The sequence below is a fragment of the Benincasa hispida genome, chromosome 7 (assembly GCF_009727055.1).
Source record: "Benincasa hispida cultivar B227 chromosome 7, ASM972705v1, whole genome shotgun sequence".
Lineage (NCBI taxonomy): Eukaryota > Viridiplantae > Streptophyta > Magnoliopsida > Cucurbitales > Cucurbitaceae > Benincasa > Benincasa hispida.
Window position 1 is genome coordinate 44,844,818 of NC_052355.1, and position 19,777 is coordinate 44,864,594.

The 19,777-nt window shown below is 31.5% G+C and overlaps 1 protein-coding gene, 1 long non-coding RNA gene and 2 other non-coding genes across 5 annotated transcripts; 1 reads left to right on the forward strand and 3 right to left on the reverse strand.

The window, feature by feature from the left end:
* Positions 1-2,387: 2,387 nt before the first annotated feature.
* On the reverse strand, positions 2,388-2,473 carry TRNAM-CAU. Its single transcript is given in 2 exon segments — positions 2,388-2,423; positions 2,436-2,473. It is a non-coding gene; the product is annotated as a tRNA-Met (tRNA).
* Positions 2,474-4,030: 1,557 nt separating this feature from the next.
* TRNAM-CAU lies at positions 4,031-4,114 on the reverse strand. Its single transcript is given in 2 exon segments — positions 4,031-4,066; positions 4,077-4,114. It is a non-coding gene; the product is annotated as a tRNA-Met (tRNA).
* A 7,511-nt stretch (positions 4,115-11,625) lies between these two features.
* On the forward strand, positions 11,626-14,956 carry LOC120081275. Its single transcript, XM_039036009.1, has 7 exons — positions 11,626-12,337; positions 12,813-12,884; positions 13,575-13,642; positions 13,796-13,952; positions 14,232-14,312; positions 14,430-14,519; positions 14,614-14,956. The coding sequence occupies exons 1-7, from the start codon at positions 12,041-12,043 to the stop codon at positions 14,737-14,739; spliced, it is 891 nt and encodes a 296-aa protein (XP_038891937.1). The 5' UTR covers positions 11,626-12,040; the 3' UTR covers positions 14,740-14,956.
* A 288-nt stretch (positions 14,957-15,244) lies between these two features.
* LOC120081276 lies at positions 15,245-16,234 on the reverse strand. 2 transcript variants are annotated; one of them, XR_005482757.1, is made up of 3 exons: positions 15,996-16,234; positions 15,658-15,761; positions 15,245-15,530 (listed from the first exon to the last, which is right to left on the reverse strand). It is a non-coding gene; the product is annotated as an uncharacterized LOC120081276 (long non-coding RNA). The 2 variants fall into 2 exon arrangements; XR_005482756.1 differs by lacking the exon at positions 15,996-16,234 and having other exon boundaries at positions 15,658-15,989.
* Positions 16,235-19,777: the final 3,543 nt, after the last annotated feature.

Consider the following 19,777-nt stretch of genomic DNA (forward strand, 5'->3'; position numbering starts at 1 on the left):
AAAAAATAAGGATAAAGGTTGAGTATAAAATACTCAGTAAGTGATCCCATTACCGGGATCAGACTATGCATCCATGAGCAAATAAAAAAAAAAAAAAATAGCCCGTGGCTCATGTAGTTACATCGGTTTTTGATGACGAAAGGAAAACCAAAAGACGTACTATCTTGCCTTGAAACACATGTCTAGTGGCCCGTAGGCACACCGTCAAAACATGAAACATGAAAATAAAAGTAACATGAACGTAAACCTGTCGGCTCACGCATGTCTAGCGGCCTGTAAGCATACCATCAAACATAGTAATAACACACGTCAAGGCAAGACAATAAACCGCTCTACTGGTCTATTCATGCATCACATACATAATATCAGTACTGATCATAATTTTAACATGCTCATAATACTTGCAACCACCATGCAACTAGCAAAACATAATATGAAACAAAATCATGCTCCAGAGTCAACCAAGTAACTTGATAGGTCTAATCTAGATCGCCTGGCACGAAGGCACTAGTAATAGTATCACTTACCTCAATTTTGTCACAAAATTCCAAGCAAATAATTCCTTAAAACCTTTGGAAAACTTGAATCAACCCAAAGTTGTGGCTTGATCCAAGACAAATTCCAAAACTTGATTCAAGTAGCCAATTTGATCAAGAATTAATTCCAAAATCAATAACTTATTTTTTTTTCCACTATTACTCTCAATCCAAAAGAATAACCAACCAGTTTACACAAAACTTACCAAAACTGAAACTCTTCGATGAAAAGAATGGTCCTTTCTTTGTTAGCAACGCCTCGAAATCCAAATCCCGAAAGTCAACACAATGGGTAACACTAAAATCGTTTCCAACACCAAGAGGCACTTTAAAAAGACTCAACACCAAACTTTGCCCAAAACAATCCAAACTTACCCAATCTTAAAAAGGCAGTGGCGGGCGAACAGTGGTAGAAGCAAAACTGGACGGCGGGGCTGACGTCGGCGAGGCGAGCGGTGGTCGACTGGCATAGTGGTGAGACAGTGGTGTTTGCGGCGGTGACGGAACAACAAGGCTAGCGGCGCTGCTCGCGGCGTTGACGGAACGGCGAGGTTGGCGGTGCTGCTCGCGGCGTCGACGGAACAGCGAGGTGAGGCTGTTTGCAACGGCGCTGGAGAGGAGGTCACGATGAGGTGAGGTTTCTTGCGGCGGTTAGGGTTGGAAGGAAAAAAAAAAAGAAGAAAGAGAGAAAAGGGGGCTGCTTGCGTGTGGAGAGAGAGAAAAAGAAAATTTACTTTTTTTTTTCTTTTTCCTTTTCTCATTTCTTTAACCTTTCCACAAATATATATATAACCAAATTAAACTCTTCATTTTCCCTTAAAAAACAAATTCCTTAATTATCTCCCAACTTATATATATATATTTTTCTTTTCCTTAAAAAAAATCTAATATACACATTTAATTATCTCGATAGATAACCAAATCTCCCAAAATACAAGCCAAAATAAAACTCATTTAATTCCAAACAATTAAATCATATTTTAGCTTGGTAAAAAAAAAAAAAAACATAAATCTCATATAATTTATCCAAGTAGCCAACAATAATTAAAAAAAAACTTAATTACAAAAAAAAAAAAAAAAGCAGGATGTTACAACAATTCTCTCCCGGATCCCAATTATAAGAGCAATTTTTCCCACTCTCCAACTAGGTTTGGAGCTCATTCTCATTCTTTAATTTAACCGATGTGGGACAAATTGCACTTCTAATATTTTGGCAAACCCCAACAAATGTGTTTTGCTTTTGGTTTTACCCTAAAAAACCTCATACCAATGAAGATAGTTGTCATCCCTACCCATGATCAAGACTTTGGCCGCATTCCCAACAGATTGTGTTGTGATTTTTAAATTTTGAGAGTATCAAACTTTGCAAAAAAAAAAATAATAAGTATTGGAAAATATATAGAATATCGGTGTCAATCATGTCCAAGATTATACCGAGAAGGCTAAAAACATTCAATAGGATGCAAAATGAAGTTTTTATCTAAATTTCGGTAATCGATCTAGATAGACTGAAAACAATTATCTCAATGAATTTTCTAAAAGGATGTTAAATTCGAAAAGATTAAAATTTGGGTGTTGATTATAACAATTTCTCCTATTTCCTCACTCCACTTCGATGCTCTTCAATTCAACCAAAAATTATTGTTTGACAACGTTTTTCTCAAACAGACTGAGAGGATGAAAAGGCCAAAACAATGTCGTCAAGCGAAATCCATCAATTCTTCTCCTAACCAATCGCCGTTGGCATCCTTTAACATTTCCACGGCCACACCCTAGTTCATCAATCACCAAACGTTTTTCAGATAATTTAATCTAAAATCACTCTTTCATTTTATTTCGTAAAAAAAATAATGGGGTGAGAGAGGCTCGAACTCTCGACCTCAGGATAACTCTTCAAGCTATGAGACCTACGCGCTAGCCAACTGCGCCACCACCCCTATATGAACAGAGATCACCATATTCTTTTTTTTAAAATGTAATTATATTTTGTGACCCATTATACAAAAAAATCGAAATTAATATTTTAAACATTTTAATTTTTTTTAAGACCATGAATAAACTAAAATCACAAGAATAGGTTTATCCTTGACAACAAGACAAACTAGACATTATAAAAAAATGAGTTACTCATAAATAAAAACACAACTCATAGCCCACGAGTCAAACCAATGAAAACACATTGGAATCTCATTGAGAACTGATTTCACCGTCAGTAAGTTCACATCCTTTCTATGAGACGACTTGGACAAAGATTAATAAGGATTGGAGATTATAACAATCTATGGGTTGACTGTCTCCCCTCTTCAATCTCCCATATTTTCATTAAAAAAAAAAAAAAGTAAAAGAACTAAACATGAACTTACAACGTGCACTTATGATTCTTAAAATCTAGTTCATACCACTTTTACCTTCAACTTTCTTCCACGTCGCCTTACATGACAATAGAGCCCATAACCAAAAATTCAATAACAAATCCTTTGATCAAATCCAAAAAAATTGGAATTTGGATCACACAGCATTAAATACTTGATTGTTTTGATACTATACCAACTCATGTCATCTCCTATCTTACCATGATCACGAACACAACTCGAATCTAGTGTAGATAAATCATTCTTGTCACATAAAAAAGATTAAAAATATGAGACTTAAGAGAAAATTTTCTAAAGCTCCTTAAAATGCATGGTTGCATATAATAGGAAAAAACATGAAATTGAAAATCTAAAAGGTATATTGTAAAAAAATAAAAAATAAAAAAATGTCATTTTGATAACTATACTTTGACGGACTAAGATTTATCTAAAAATAAAAAAATGTCATTTTGATGACTATAAAAAAAAAATCTAAAAATTTGAATTTAAGATTTATTAAAAATATAAAAGCTCAAATTAACTTTGATTGACTAAATTTAAGATTTGTTAATAAACAAAAGATTAAAATTAATCATGATGGACTAAATTTAAAATTTAGTAAAAATATGTTTCATCCCTTCTATGAATTAAAAGTGAGATCTTGTGAAACAATATACTATGATCCCTTTGAGCTTTGGTCTCATAACATATTATATGTGGTGTTATAAATAAATAAATAATTTAAAATAAATAAATATATTTCAAAGATGGGATAAAATGGTATTTAATAAAATAAATAAATAAAACAAAAGCAACAACTCTATACTTTTTCTTTTTTTGTTTATTTTTGCCATCAAGAGCCAGGTTTTTAATTTCATGACTTTTCACATAAGTAAGCATGTTTTTAATATTTTACATTTGGGCTTAAATAATATGATCTAAAATCACTATTTCATTTTATTTAGTAAAAAATATATATATAATATATAATGGGGTGAGAGGCTCGAACTCTCGACCTCAGGATTGCTCTCTTGAAAGCTATGAGACCTACGCGCTAGCCAACTGCGCCACCACCCCATGTTGAGATTTGGGCTTAAATAACTTAATCTAAAATCATTATTTTATTCGTAAAATATTTAATAATGGGGTGAAAGAGGTTCGAACTCTCGACCTCAGGATAACTCTAAGCTATGAGACCTACGCGCTAGCCAACTGCGCCACCACCCCTGGTTGAGATTTCATATTTCTTAAGCTATTTGCTTGATTAAAGAATTAAACAACAAAACCTTCTTAAGTTAAATTTTAGGGATGATTTGAATTTACTTTTATATTGGTCTAATTGCATAATTTTTATCATAGCCCTTTAATTGCAAATTTAGATAAGTGTAACCATCTTAACCATAAGCTTGAAAAAGTACTGCAATTCGCTAAAAAAAATTCTTATACAATTTCAACAAATAATAAAACATGTATGGTAAAAATTTGATAAGAATTCAACGAAAAACAATATTAGAGTTCATTTTTCTTAAAATTTGAGTTATTGCAAAATTACTTGATAATTAATTTCTTGATCAAATTTAAAAATTGCCTAAAATTGATATGGATAGATATATAACTTAGTGGAGGAGATTGCCTCCTTGTTTGAAACTGTCTAGGTTATGTCTTTTGTTTGGTGTTTGAGAGCAACGAATGGGGCAATGTATCGACTTGCTTGCACAACAGTGTTATTGTAATTTTGTGGTTTTTTTGTAAATCTTTCTTCTTTTTTGAAGAAGTTATTTGGGATTCTTTTGGGCTGCCAGTTTGATTCTCTTCTATTATCTGTGAGGAGGCTTAGGATTTTGTTTAGCTAATTTTCCTTCATTTAAAAATAATAAATAAATAAAATAGTCCAAAATTGATATTATTGGAATTAGGGAGTTTATAGAGATAATTTTTACACTTTTTTTAATTTGTTAAAATAATTAGTTATTGGATTAGCATAACTTGAATAGACAATGGAAATGCAATATTTAGCTAAGTTTAAGGTTCAATTTGGTAAAATTGAAACTATGAAAATCGAAACAACATACACGACAAGTCTAAGGGTAAAAATTGAATTTCTCTAAATTTATTAAATGAAAGCTAATGAATTTGCTATATTCTTAAAATTATAGAGCATGTTTGGGAGTAATCGATTTTGATGATATAAAATGGCATTTAAAAGTATAAATTAAATATCAAATTAATTTTTAGTGATTAAAAGTGTATTTTGGATTGATTTTGAATAATTTAACAATTTTTAAATCACTCTCAAATATACACATATTATGTGTCAGGTGAGGATAATTAAAATGATTAAGCTATTCATATATATATATATAATAAATTATGGATATAAATATCATAAGAAGTAAATATGAATTATGTTAACTCCTACTACTGTATATAGTTGAACAATGTAGCAGTGGGGATTTTCCCCCCTTCACACGTGACATTTAGGAATAGTATGGAATTTCTTAATTCATTGAGTTATATTCAATATATCCACCAAAAAAAATAAATTCTAAACTAGCGTTGGATGAACTAGCTTTCCTTATGTTTGCATATTCAGGCATCGGAAGAACATCTTCCAATGTGGTTCTTCCAACAACTTTGCCAACGGTAAAAATGATGGAATAGCTTTTCTAACACTTTTTGTCGTCGGAAAAGCACAAATTTCTTGTAATTAAAGACATATATTTCATTTTGAAATACTCACTTGTTTGAGGTCGAATCTTCTTTTAACTAAACAAAGGTTGAAGACCATCATTTAACTGATTACTAGTACACATACTCTTAACCATAAAAGTTCCATTACAAAGCAATATTCCAAAAGTTTCATATATTAAAAATTGCTATATAAAATATAAAAGATAGAACAACATACCATCTTATGAATCAAAGTTGTTTAATAATTTTTCTTATAGAAGAATAAGTTCCGATTGATCCAATAGAAGACCCCATCAACACAATCGTTATAATCACCATCAACTCCCATCTAAATTTGTGGGTAGATGGCTTAATCTTGAGGTAACAATGGAAGTAGTAACATTCAAGAAAGGTCCTATAAAGGCCTATCACATGGCCAAAAAATGGAATTGACATAGCCAATATAAGTGTAGTAAGAAGACGTAAACTTCTTATCACAATGGTCTTCATCATGCAAGTTCTACGACAAGGAAATGCATCTTCAATGGCATTGGCAATTGGGTTTATTATGGCTGCATATTTTGCTAGAGGATTGATCAATGCAGTAAAAATTGCAACTTTAGTGTTGATTTTGTCATTGGGGAGATTCGAGGTTATTTGAGACTCTAGTGTTTCTTTCATACATTAGATATCCTAGAATTGTCATGGTACCATAACAAATTGTGCTTGTTGCAAAGCAAGTTAGTAAAGCCTAAAATCAAAATCAAAATTTATTCTTGGTTTGACAATAATATATTCTCCCCTCAAACCCATAAAAAAAAGAGATTAATTAAAATATATATATATATCTAAATTGTGTCATTTTCTTTTAGAAATTGCAATATTACTTTGAATAATATAAATCTTGATTTTTTTAGAATAATTATTTATTTTATAAAGGTTTCAAATCTACTAAGTTGCCCATTAGTAGAAGCAAATAAATAAGTGTGGTAAATTCTAAACTTAAATGTGAAAAGGTATTATAAGGTAGTGATAAAATATGAATTTTAATAATTGGTTAGAAGCAGTAGAAATTTTTTAAGAAGTCAATCTTAAAAGCTAGATTTTAAAAACCAATCCATTACTGGTTTTAAATTAACTTGTAATCCATTTTACCAAACACAGAAAAAACAGTTAAAATTTTCGTTTAACCATTTTAAACACTTCGAGAAAATGAAGTCTAAACACACCCAATACTTAGGAATATAAAATTGCAAGAGTAATATTACAACTTTGGATAGAAAATGAATAGTTTAAATAAATGACAAAAGTCTTTTTATAATATAGCAAATAAATGTTGTAATTAGTTTGAATCCTTATGTTTTGCATCAGTTTATAATTTCTATGGTAAAATAATTACTAATAGCTGCAAAAAATAAAACAAATAAGTTTTTGTTAAATTTCAGTTAACTTAAATGTGAAAAAGTATTATAAGATAGGAATAAAATATGAATTTTAGTAAAAAAATAATTAGGTGTTGTCAGGATTTGCAACCGGGCAGTTATGAAATAAAAAACTGTGATGTGGCTAATTTTCTTTAAAAAGAAATTTATTTGTGTGTAAAAGAAAAGTAGGAAGAGCTTAATTTTAATAGTTAGTTTGTAGAAGTATGAGATATTTTAAGAAGTTAATCTCAAAAGATCCGTCTTTCTAAATCTTTCCCTAAAAAGCTAGACTTGAGAAACCAACTAAACTGAAAAGTGATTTGTTTTAAATTCTCTTAAATCTAGTTTTACCAAATATTAATGACCCAAAATTGATAAAAATATGAAACGCTAACGGTAACATTATATTTGTTTTAAATATATTCATCAATATATATATAACAACATAGAGAGAGATTTTTAGAGGGAAAAATAGAATTACCTGATAATGCATTGATTCCATTGTTACAAGTTCTTAAGAAGGTGGTGCCTTTAACTGGAACCTGTGAAGATTGAAGCTGGTTTTGGCTCTCCATTTGATCTCTAGAAGTTGGTCAATAATTGCTACTCTCATCAGGACCAAAGTGATTTTAACATATATTTAAACTCTAAAATAGTAGGTTTAAAAAAATCTATAATTATTATATTATTTTAAAATGTCCTAAGATTTTAGGTTGAATGTTTGTCTTTTTATTTTTATTTTATTTTTATTTCTATTGTTAAATTTCCTTTTCTCTCTATTTTTCATTTTCATTTTAAATTTATTTGTAAAATAAATAATTATTTATATTTTTGACAGTTAATCAAAGTCATAGATGGATGATATTGAAAAACTATCATGAATTTTTTAAGATACAAAAGACTTTTTTTTTTTTTTTTTTTTTTTTGCAAAAAACACGCCTGACAATTTTTTTTCTTAAATAAAAATATACTTATAAATTAATTATTTTTAAAAATTATCATAGATCGAAGACACTTAAAAATTGTCATAAATTTTTAAAAATTTAAAAATCTTCCATTTTTTTGGCATTGATGACACTTTTTTCTATCTCTTCCTACTTGCTTGACAAATATGTTATGTAAATCCACTTTTGTTGTAGTATTTTATGAGAAAAATCATCCTCTCTATTATTGTGCATCACTGTCATAAACTCAAAAATCTACATATATCATAATAATCATTGGATATAAATTTCATGCTTTCAACAATGTAATACTGACATACACATTATGATAACCTCCTTAAATAAATTCTAAATTAGAAGTCTAAAGAGATGGTAATTAAGATGATGATGGTTGTTATATTATTATATTAAATTATAAATTCAATCTCCAAAATTTAAAATTTGTATCTATTTGATTTTTAAATACAAAGTGATAAAAGGAAAAGAGCCACACATCTATGTCACACCCATTATTATTTTTTTAAATATTTACCTTATTATATATGTTTAGAGATTTTGTGAAAATGTAGTTACATTACCTCCTTTTCTAGGATTTATATTAAAAGGAGGGGATCTTTTGGGTTATTCACTACCTAACTTGTAAGCTAGAAACTTGGGAAAAAAAATAAACAAAAAAAAAAAAAAAAAATAGGTAGGTTCCTTTGGATTATTGAGTGCGTAATTGTTACCTAATTTTTATTAAGGCTCTTATCAAAATATTTTTATATCTACGACTCTAAAGTAGCTTAAAATTAAATTAAAATCACTTCTAGTCTTTAAACTTTTATATAAATAATAACGAAGTCTTTGAATTTTGATTTATAGTGATTTAATTTCTATACTTTCAAATTTGTAACAATTTAGTCCGTTAACTTTAGTATGTAACAATTTAGTCCTTATAATTTCAAATTTATAATAATTTCATTCTATAATAGAAATTAGTGTGAAGATTTAATGAACTTTTTTATATAAATAAATTGATAAACTAATTAGAGACTCAATATTTTTATTAAATATAAGTCCTACAACCTACATCAAAAACTAAAAAGACAAAAATAGGCAGATTCCTTTGGATTATTGAGTGCCTAATTGTTACCTAATTTTTATTAAGTCCCTTATCAAAATATTTTTATATCTACGACTCTAAAGTAGTTTAAAATTATATTATAATCGCTTATAGTACCTAAACTTTTATAGAAGTAACAATAGAATCTCTTAACTTTAGTTTGTAACGATTTAGTTCCTGTATTTACAAATTTGTAACAATTTAGTCCTTATAATTTCAAATTTGTTACAATTTCATCCCCGTTATAGACATAAGTGTGAAGATTTATTGAACTTTCTTATATAAATAAATTAATAAACTAATTAGATACTCAATATTTTTTTATTAAATATAAGCTCTACAATCTACATCATAAAATAATAAAAATTGACAACCAATTTTAAGAACTTTTTTTTTATCTTAAGAGATTAAATTGTTACAAATTTGAAAGTATAAAGATTAAATTATTACACACTAAAGTTTAGTGACTAAATTGTTACAAGAAAATACAGGGACTAAATCATTTCAAACCAAAGTTCGGAGACTAAATCGTTACATTCATGAAAGTTCAGAGACCAAAAATATTTTTTAACCTTAAAAAATTAAAAGAAAAAAATGAATACAACTCAACTAACATATAATATCTATTATATTAAAAAGACAAATCATAGTATGAAATAATAGTTTATTTTAAATGATATTAATTTACCAACAACACAATCACTTAATTACATTTTAGATCATTTACCAACCAAATCTTTCTTTAAAAATGTCTTTAAATTACAATACCTCTTAAGTGCTCCATGTTTATTATATTGGGAAAGACACATATATTTTTAAGTGCTCCATATACATTGTCAAAATGAATATTGTTCAACTGGTATAGTTATCCATTTGTAAAATTTATGGAGAGAAGAACAAAATCATGATCTAGTAGTTTTGACTTTTTCTTCCGAGATTTATTCTTTTTGGAGAGAGTTTTGTATTTCCTCTTACTATCCCTCATCCTCGAAAATGGATTGATATTTGTCGATTGTTCTTTTTATTTTTATGAATTTTAATTTTTATAAAAAATGGTATAATACTTGTATTATCAATTTCGAAGTGAGAAGTTCGATTATCTCGTTACATATTCTTAAAAAAAATCTCCATATTTATTGCCACGCAATCACAAATATTGGTAGAAAAAAGTGGTTTTTATTTATTTATTTATTTAAAATACCAATATCTTAACAAACTAGGCAGAAGCTTTTCATTGTCGCAAAAGTTGAATTCATATATTCCTTTTTCCAGTGCAGTTGGGGTGAACTAATTGTTGGGGGTAGATTTGGTATATTATATTGAATAATTAGGATAACCTAAATACATTGAATTACATAATAAATAGACTCCAGAATATAACAAAAAAATAGAGAGATTATCCACAATACCTTTAAAAAAAATGTTTGCCAACAAGAACATAGTTCAACTATTATAGTGTTCATATTATCGATCTCGAGATTTGAGGTTTGATTCCCTCACCCTACACTTTAATTACAATATATCTTAAAAAAAAAAAATAGAGAAACTATCAAAAACAAATTAATCTAACAAGAATAAGAAACACAAGGATTTATATAAAAAAATTCCTAAACTTGGAAAAAAAAAATCAAGACCCACCCAATTTTTTTTTAGTAAAATCATTTTAACACACAATTTCTCCCCATCTTAACTACCAACTACAGTTTTTCAGCTTTGTATATTACTCATATCATTTTTGTCACTCTCAAACTAGAGAACATATAAATGAAATTTAAACTAACTTATTGTTCCAAAACTTAAAACGTTCTCAACTAAGATGATTTAAAACCAAAGTTATAACTTTTTTGTACTGTGTTTGGTGATATGATTCTTCTTTTTAACCTTGAGAATGTAAGATGATTACCCTTTTAAAATTTTGTTGAAATCTGACGCTAATGTCACCTTACATTAAAATGAAATTTCCCATTTTCAAACCTAAGAAATTAAAGAGAGACGAAGGTATGGAAATGGAGTGTTCTTGTGATAGTAATAGCAAGATATAAAAGAGACCCAATTTGAGGGAATGAAATGGACGGAGGCATGATCCATCATATCAAATGTATATATTGATGCCATGGAAATATATAAAAATAAAGGAAATTGTTTACACAAAAAAGTAAAATTTAATACTTTAATAGAGGTTGATAGAAGTCGATAGAAGTCTATCAATGATAAAAACGGATAAAAGTCTATTCGTGTCAATCAGAAATAGAAGTCTATCATTGATACTATATAATGGATACTGATAGAAGTCTATCAATGTTTTTCAGTATTTTTTTTTACTATTTCTATAAATGGTTTGACCTTCTTCTATTTGTGAAAATTTTTCAGGGTAAAAAGTATTAATAATTTAGATAGAAATTATTTTCATTAATAGTTGTTTTGCATAATAATATTAATAATAAAAAAATTTAGAGCTGATTTGTTTTTTTGAACAAATGAGGAGAATGAAACTAAATATTTAATATAAATATTTATGGTTGAAACCGGAACCGGTTGTTTACGCGCCAATAAATTAGGAAGTGTCTAAATTGTCCTTTGAGGTCGTTGATCATAATTGATAACAAACGTTTCGACAATTTTAAAAATCCGTTATTAGATTCTTTCTATTACATTATGTTATAGAAAATTCCCGTTTTCGACGCTCAATCCAAACGAAACTAAGCCCGATTTCATTGCATTACCACACGTATATTCTTGGATTTCCCCCAATTTGATCGAAGCCACTTCCATTCGATTTAATCCCTCATTTCTCTTCCTCCTCTCTTCAACTCTGCTCCGGAATCCCTCCGGTCCGCTGCGTTCTCAGCGCGATCACTGGGGATTCTGGTTCTTCTCCAATTACTACTAGTACGCCTCTGTTTTCTTCTCCTTTAGGTCTTTCTTTTCTTTGTTTCTTGTGAATTCGTCTAGCCTTTGAGGTTTGTTTTTGCCCACTTAGGTATTTCATTTCATTTCTTTTTGTGGAGCTATGAGCGATCATCTCGTTTTGTATGTGGACCGAATAATTCGGCCACCACCCGTTGATTCCGTCCCCAACCCGACTGAGGTTGTTCCTCTCTTGCGGGTTGGTGGGGATTTGGCGAGCGATTCGGTGGGTTTATCTTCTTCAACCTCCACTTCCAATTTTGATGAGAGGGCACACGAAAATGAGGGTTTGGATGGAGAGGCTGATTCATTGATTCAGACAGCGGAGTGTCGCATTTGCCAGGATGAGGATGTAATTAGGAAGCTGGAGACTCCTTGTGCCTGTAGTGGCAGTCTTAAGGTATAAATGCTTGTTCAATTAAGTATTATAGAACTTCATAATTTTTTTTGTAAATTTATGCCACTGCTAAATGTTTCGTTGCAAATCGAAAATTGTATAGTTCCTAATGGGGTTACATAGTGATCAACAAATAATTTGAAGTATAAATATATGGGGGTTATCCAGCTTGATATGTGTCATGAGGTTAGCAGCTTACTTGTTTTTTGTAGTTCAAATTGCTGTCATTGGCCATTGTGGTTGGCTAGTTAAGTTGGTGATGATGTGGAAATTTATGGAAACCAGTTGTCTATGAAATGTATATGCTAAAGTGAATGCCATAAATATGAGAAAGTTTGGTAGGAGTGTTCTACCGTATGGTAAATAGCCTGTTTACGTTTGCCTTCTTTTTGGTTATCTCAAATTTATCTAATGATACTTCTATTGCTTGTGTTGCATTACGATTTAGATGAGATGTTAACAACGGTTGCTTTCTCAGTATGCTCATCGGAAGTGTATACAGCTTTGGTGCAATGAGAAAGGGGATATAATTTGTGAGATTTGTCATCAGGTATGTTCACATTCTTGATTTTACTTGGTTATTTTAAGTTCTTGGAATCATTTGGGCATTAGAAGAGATGTTTTTGCACCCCCTTTTGGGATAGAGACGGACTTTTTGGCAAACTTGATGCTTCGCTGTGGTGTAGAGTGTTTGGCTCAAAAGAGAAAGTAGAATTTTTAGAAGTGTCAATTAACCTTGGTTTGAGGTGCCTGATGGTGTTAGATTTAATGTTTCTTTGTTGTTTCTACTTCCCAGGCTTTGTGTAATTATTAGAATGTTTTGATTCTTTCGGACTGGAGTGTCTTTCTTTGAACGGACTCCTTTTCTTGAGTCATCGTTTCTGTACTGCCCTTATTTATTCTTTCCTATTTTTCCATGAAAGTTTGTTTCTCATTAAATGTATGTGTGTATGTGTCCATTCAACTTGTTATGTGACATTTGTTACTCCATTTAATATTTTGCGTATGGCTGTGACACTATCTGATGAAAGCATATTGGTTTGTTTAAGCTGAAAGGAAAGCATTTCTTAGGTAATGATATTTCCATTGAAAAATGAAGTCAAGAAATGGTACAGTTTGACTATTAAAAGATTAAGACTTTAAAATGATAAGTGTACAGTTTGTCAATTCATCTCCTTTGAATGTTTTAGTTTTAGAATTTTCAGCTGATCTGATTTTATACTCTTGCATATGATGACAGCCTTACCAACCTGGTTATACAGCTCCACCACCTCCCCCTCGCATTGAAGAAACGTCTATTGACATCGGGTACCTTACAAGCTTCAAATTTTCTTACTTCAGAAAGTTTCAGGATATCTTATGAAACTTTTTGCTTACTTAAAAAATTGTGGTAAGCTTTCCAAATGCAAAGATATTAAGCTAAACTCGTTCTATTCTTTGTTTGCACTCTTTTTTCTACAGGGGAGGGTGGACCATCACTGGCACCCCTTTGAATTTACACGACCCTCGCCTTTTGGCTATTGCAGAGGCTGAACATAATTTATTGGAAGCTGAGTATGATGAATATGCTGCCTCCGATGCCAGTGGAGCTGCATTTTGTCGAGCAGCTGCTCTTATTGTAAGTTTGTTGTTTGATACTGCACATAAGAAACCTCGGTAGTATAATCAAGAAAATTGCTATTATCATACACTTTTCAAAAGTGATGTCAATATTGATACACCAGTGCGCTAATACCTCACATTTGAAGGTGTTTTCATACTTCTCTTCAAATTACTCATACAAAATTGGCATTGCAATTTCATATTCTCATAGAAAATGTATCGAGTAAAGAACCTGTTTGCTGAGGTTTTTCCATCAATTGGGATAAACATCATTTGCTTGATTTCAATATGGCAGCTCATGATCCTACTTTTCTTACGTCACGCACTTGAAGTCACAGATCCTGATGGCGATGATTACTTGTCCGCTTTCTTCTCTGTAAGTCTGAGTTCATTGTTTCAATCTGGAATGGACAACAATCTCCTGTAGTTTTCCTTTCTCACAGATCATTGACATCGCTCATCTTGTGGACATTGTTTTAACCATACCATTCAGATTTTCTTGCTTCGAGCAGCTGGTTTTCTCTTGCCCTGTTACATTATGGCTTGTGCAGTCAACATCTTGCAACGTCGACAACGACGACAGGTGCATATTACTCCCACATTATCCTTAACTAAAACCAAGGATAAATTTTTGTATTAAATGTTTCCTTTTCCTTTTATGTTTGTCCTAATTTGAGGAACGGGAGGCTGCAGCTTTGGGTGCAGCACAAGTTGCTTTTGTGTTACAATCAGGACGGCACAGGGGTCTGCAATTTGCAATAGCATCAGGACCTCCCATGACTTCCCACCAGGACACTGTTTAACTTACATAGGCACAAAATGTATAACCTCTTCATTTTTTTTCTAATGGTTTTAGCACAAAAACGGGCAATCTAGATCTCCCCTAAAATCTGTCTATATTTGTAATCTGTCTCATATTCATTTTGGAGAGCCCGAGTGTAATTCTTCTCATGAATGCTATCTTTTCATGATTTGCAATCTCTTGCCCCAAAAAATGAAGTAACGGAACACTTAACCAAATTTTCTTTAGTTTGGATGGTATACATGAAACAAATTTAGTAGGAAATGTTTAAAGATGGAAGGGTCAGAAATAACCTCCAAAAGTTTTCATCCTCTACAACTAACATTCTCTTTGGCAATTCGTTATAATAGTTTTTTTATGTCCTCAGTCGAGATATACTCCGAGATTTAAATAAAAATTTGATTTTTTTCAGCATATCCTTTTAGAAAAAGTTACATACAATCTTCGTCTTCGTCCTGGTCAAGATTCCCACGAGAAAATCGAAAGAAATCGATGGTTTGTGGATGTACGAGAAGTTAAAACTTTTATTTGAATCTCAAGTCGATCTTGTTTGTAATGTGTTGAAGTCAGAAGACTATTTTAACAGTGTAACTAATTCACTCTTCATCTATATAAAGCACCATTTGAAATCTAAAAGAGCTAGGTGAATGAATTAGAGCCTGAGATACTTATTTGGTTTTCTAATCTCCTTCAAAATTGATCCATGTAATAAGATTGCTCCAGTTTCACAGTGGACGTAGGCCATAGCTGTCGAACCAATATAAATTCTTCTTCTCCTTCTTCTTCTTCATCCTTCATATAAATGCATGATCTTCCTTTGTGAGAATCACCATTAAAGAGCGTTTGAGAGCAAAAAGATAATTTCTGATTTCTTAAATTGAAACAAGCTGAAATTGTAAAGAAGAGTCATCAATCTTACCTTCAACGTGTGGTAATCTGTCCTGCTACGTGGCTTCATTGAAATAACTCATCGAATCACCTTCTTATCTTTTCTCTTTGGGTTGTTGTCTTCATTTTGGGCCTCTGCAAAACAAATTAAAATCCATTAAATTGGTAATAGTAATTCAAGAAATCAGTTCTTGGAAGCTCAAGATTCCGATGTTTTGGCTTAAAGAAGGTAGTAGCTAGATTTGACATTGAAAAGTTTGATGGTAAGAGAGATTTCGAGTTTTGGAAGGCCAAAATTAAAGCTCTTCTTGGTCAACAAAGAGCATTCAAGGAAATTCTTGATCTTGCAAAACCCCCACCAGAACTTACAGTAGATCAAAGGGAGACAATGAATGAAGTTGCTTATGGTACAATTATTTTGAATCTCAATGATAATATCTTAGACAGGTCTTAGATGGAGGAACCCCTCATGCTATTTGGGAAAAAATTAGAATCTTTGTATCAATTTAAAGATCTATCCAATATAGTTTATCTAAAAGAACGTTTCTTTACATACAAGATGGATGCCTTCAAAACTCTTTCTGAAAATCTAGATGATTTCAGAAGAATATCCTCAGAGATTTACAAAGATGTGAAGACATTCATACTTGTAAACTGGAGAAGAAAATGAGGCATTCATACTTCTAAACTCACTACCAGAGAGTTACAAAGATGTGAAGGCTGCTCTTGAAGGAAATCATACATGGGGATTTCCATGAGTAGTAGAAGGGATCGTTCTAAATTTCATTCAAATTGAACACAAACAATTATAATCTAAAGCGGAAACTAACAGGTCATGCATAAATAGAAATTATAGCATGCTACAAGAGATTCAAGGGATAGAGTATGCGTACCTTTGAAGAACCATTCTTCAAGAATCCTTCGATCAGTCTACAATGTATCCACAACAACACTCAAACGCAATGAACAGAATGCCAACAACCCGAACATCTTGATGCTCCTTGAACTCACTCGAGTCCAACTCAATTCACGAACAGAGTAAAGACACCACCACAAGTTTTACCTTGGTATTCTCGGTATGAGAATCCAGGAGTTGTGGGCTCTATATGATATTGACTTGAGGAAAAGAGGAGGTGTGCGATCGAGTAAGTGAGAGATATGAAGTTGTCTATCGCATAGATGATGTACTCGATCGTTTAGTAAAATGAAGCCTATTGTATACACTTTACTAGTTGATCATATAGCAACGATCGTATAGTCAACTATCGTATAATCAACTCTAAGCGATCGCTTAACTGATCGTGTAGTCTCTCAATGGCTATCGCTTAGTAAAACAATTTTACTTGACAACTCTTTTTCCGTAAGTTTTTTTCGAATGAAGTAACCTCTAAAATTAGGAAAACAATTTTCTTTTCATCACACGGTTATGATAAAACTTCTAATAACCTCCCACTCAATCGGTTATTAGAGAAAAAAAATAATTATCATATAAATAAATATGATAACTAAGTTATCGTATCATATTTATAACCTGTAGTTTTAATATTTCATCTCATGAAATATATAAACCATAGTTTTTTTCTATTTTATAGTACTTAATATAAATCATATTTACATTAATTCCTCTAATTAATGTATCTCATACATCACACCAATTATATCATATATAATTGAATTTCCTTATGTTAATTTGAACACTTCAAATCAACCCAAAATTTGATTCTCAACTTGAGCCCATTGAGCTACCAAAGGGACCTTATGGACCTGTAGCTTGAAGCTCCAACAGATCCACCATCCATTAACTGACTAAACTCTTTAATTACAAGATCCACTATCCGTTAACTACTGGGCACTCCACTAAAGACCGACAGTTGCACTTTTCTCACTACAGATATATTTCTATGTCTATATAACCAATCAACAGTGTGATAAACCTTCACAAATTGCTCGTAAGTACAGCTGGGCCAATTTACCGTTTTGCCCCTGTAGTTACCTCTAACTCCTTAAGTACCACTGATTTCTCTAATGAACAATAAGTCATAGTCCTACTATGATTGAGTCCTCTCTTCTAAAGAGAGGGTGTGGAAGGAGTGAATTCCGTCTTGTGTAACTGAGTTCCCAGCTCCCCAATTAGACGAATCCTAAAAAAGGTAGGCTTGTTGAGTTGGCAATCTGGCCACTCTTACCCATACTAATCAAAAGACCGCACTGCAATCTGGCCACTCTCACCCATACTAATCAAAGGACCGCACTCATAGGCAGAAGTTCTCAAAACGCTCAGGATTAAGGTCAAGTCACCTATAGTTTTTTTTAGTGAAATGTAAATCTCAATCATCAACAACATTATATAAAGAGACTAATCATCTCGTGGTCTGGTCTTATACAAACTTTTTGTATAGGATACCCCGCTTGCATGTCTCCATATGAATGGTCAGGATCAGACCATTTGTAGCACGTTACAACACTTGTAACTGTCTACAAAGCAGGCCGTATCCGTAGTGTCACAAGGATAAGGTATCCCTCCTTTATCCTTGTACTACAAACCATTTAGGTTGTCACTTAAGGCATGATCCACTTGTATGTCTCACATACATGCTTAAATTTACATGAAATAACCACGGATCTTAGCTTATTGGATATGAGTAAATGCAAATAAAATAACTCTTATTTTATTAATAACAATGTGTACAAACTGTTTACAAACTACAAGACTCTGGGAGAAGTAGGATACCGATCCCAACAGCTCTTAAATACGGTAAAGAAGCCATCACTACAGATTCAATCATATCTGCTTGGAGTGTTGGGGTTGATGCCCTAAATCTCATGGATCCTGTAGTTTGTAATTATAATGTACAAACGATTTATTATTTAATAAAATTTGAGGTATTTTATTCGACATATAGTAGCATTAACCCACAAAACCAATAAACTAATATCCAAGGTTATCTTCTGTAGCTTAAACGTGTATCTAGAGGCATACAGGTGAATCATGTTTAAGTGATAACCTAAATAGTTTGTAGTAGATGGATAAGAGGGGGTATCTTATCTTGGTGACACTACGAATACGAACCACTTTGTAGTTGTTACAATTGTTGTAAAGTGTTACAAATGATCTGATCCTAATCATTTATGTAGAGACATGTTAGCAGGGTGTTTTATACAAAGGGGTTTGTATAAGACTTGATCATAAAATGATTAATCTCATTATATAACACCGTTAATAGTAAAGACTTACATTTCACCAAGATGACCATAGGTGACATGACCTGAATCCTGAGTATGTTGTGAACTTGCGGTCCTTTGATTTATATGGGTGAGAATGGCCAGATTGTCGACTCAATAAGCCTACCATTTTGAGGATTCGTCTGATTAGGGAGTTGGGAACACAACTACATAAGATGGAATTCACTCCTTCCCTAATGTCGGGGTAAGTAAATAAATTGCTCCTTTTAAAGGATGATTCCAGAGCTTGAACAATGTGGCGCCAAATCCTTTCTTGGCCCAAAAGGGGTTTGGTCATAGTTGGACTATGAATTTCATTAGAGGGATCATTGGTACTTAAGGAGTTAGATGTAACTAGAAGAGCAAAACGGTAATTTTGGTCTAGCTATGTTTACAAGCAATTTGTGAAGGGTCATCGCTTTATTTGATTAGTTATATTCAATGGACACATAAAAATATCCGTAGTACGAAGAGTGTAGTTGTCAGTCTTTAGTGGAGTGACTGACAGTTAATTGATATTGAGTAATTTAATTAAAGAAGTTTAATTAATTATTCAAATACTATTAAAGCTTCAATCTACTGGCCCATAAGGTTCCCTCTGTAGCTCAACTGAGATTATTAAGAATGAATTTTAGGTTAATTTGATTTGTTCAAATTAATTGAGGAAATTATTTATATATGATACAATTAATTTAAATTAATTATATATGATATAATTAGCCGATTTAATCTCGGATCTTGAAGTCATGATCTGTATAGGTCCGTGAGTCCCTACTAGCTCCCTAACAATGGTTAGCTCATAGAATAGCGTGATAAAGGTTAATTTGAAGTGTTCAAAGTGATTTAAATGAAATTGGAGGAATAATTTAAATGATGATTTTAAATATTTGAAGATGGTATTGTGTAAAATTAATTTAATATTTTTGATA

Bases quoted from the DNA above. Each gene is read 5' to 3' on its own strand.
- LOC120081275 (XM_039036009.1), top strand. From the start codon at position 12,041: ATGAGCGATCATCTCGTTTTGTATGTGGACCGAATAATTCGGCCACCA. The intron at 13,953-14,231 runs GTAAGTTTGTTG...TCAATATGGCAG, and splicing joins GTCGAGCAGCTGCTCTTATT to CTCATGATCCTACTTTTCTT. The intron at 14,313-14,429 runs GTAAGTCTGAGT...CATACCATTCAG, and splicing joins ACTTGTCCGCTTTCTTCTCT to ATTTTCTTGCTTCGAGCAGC.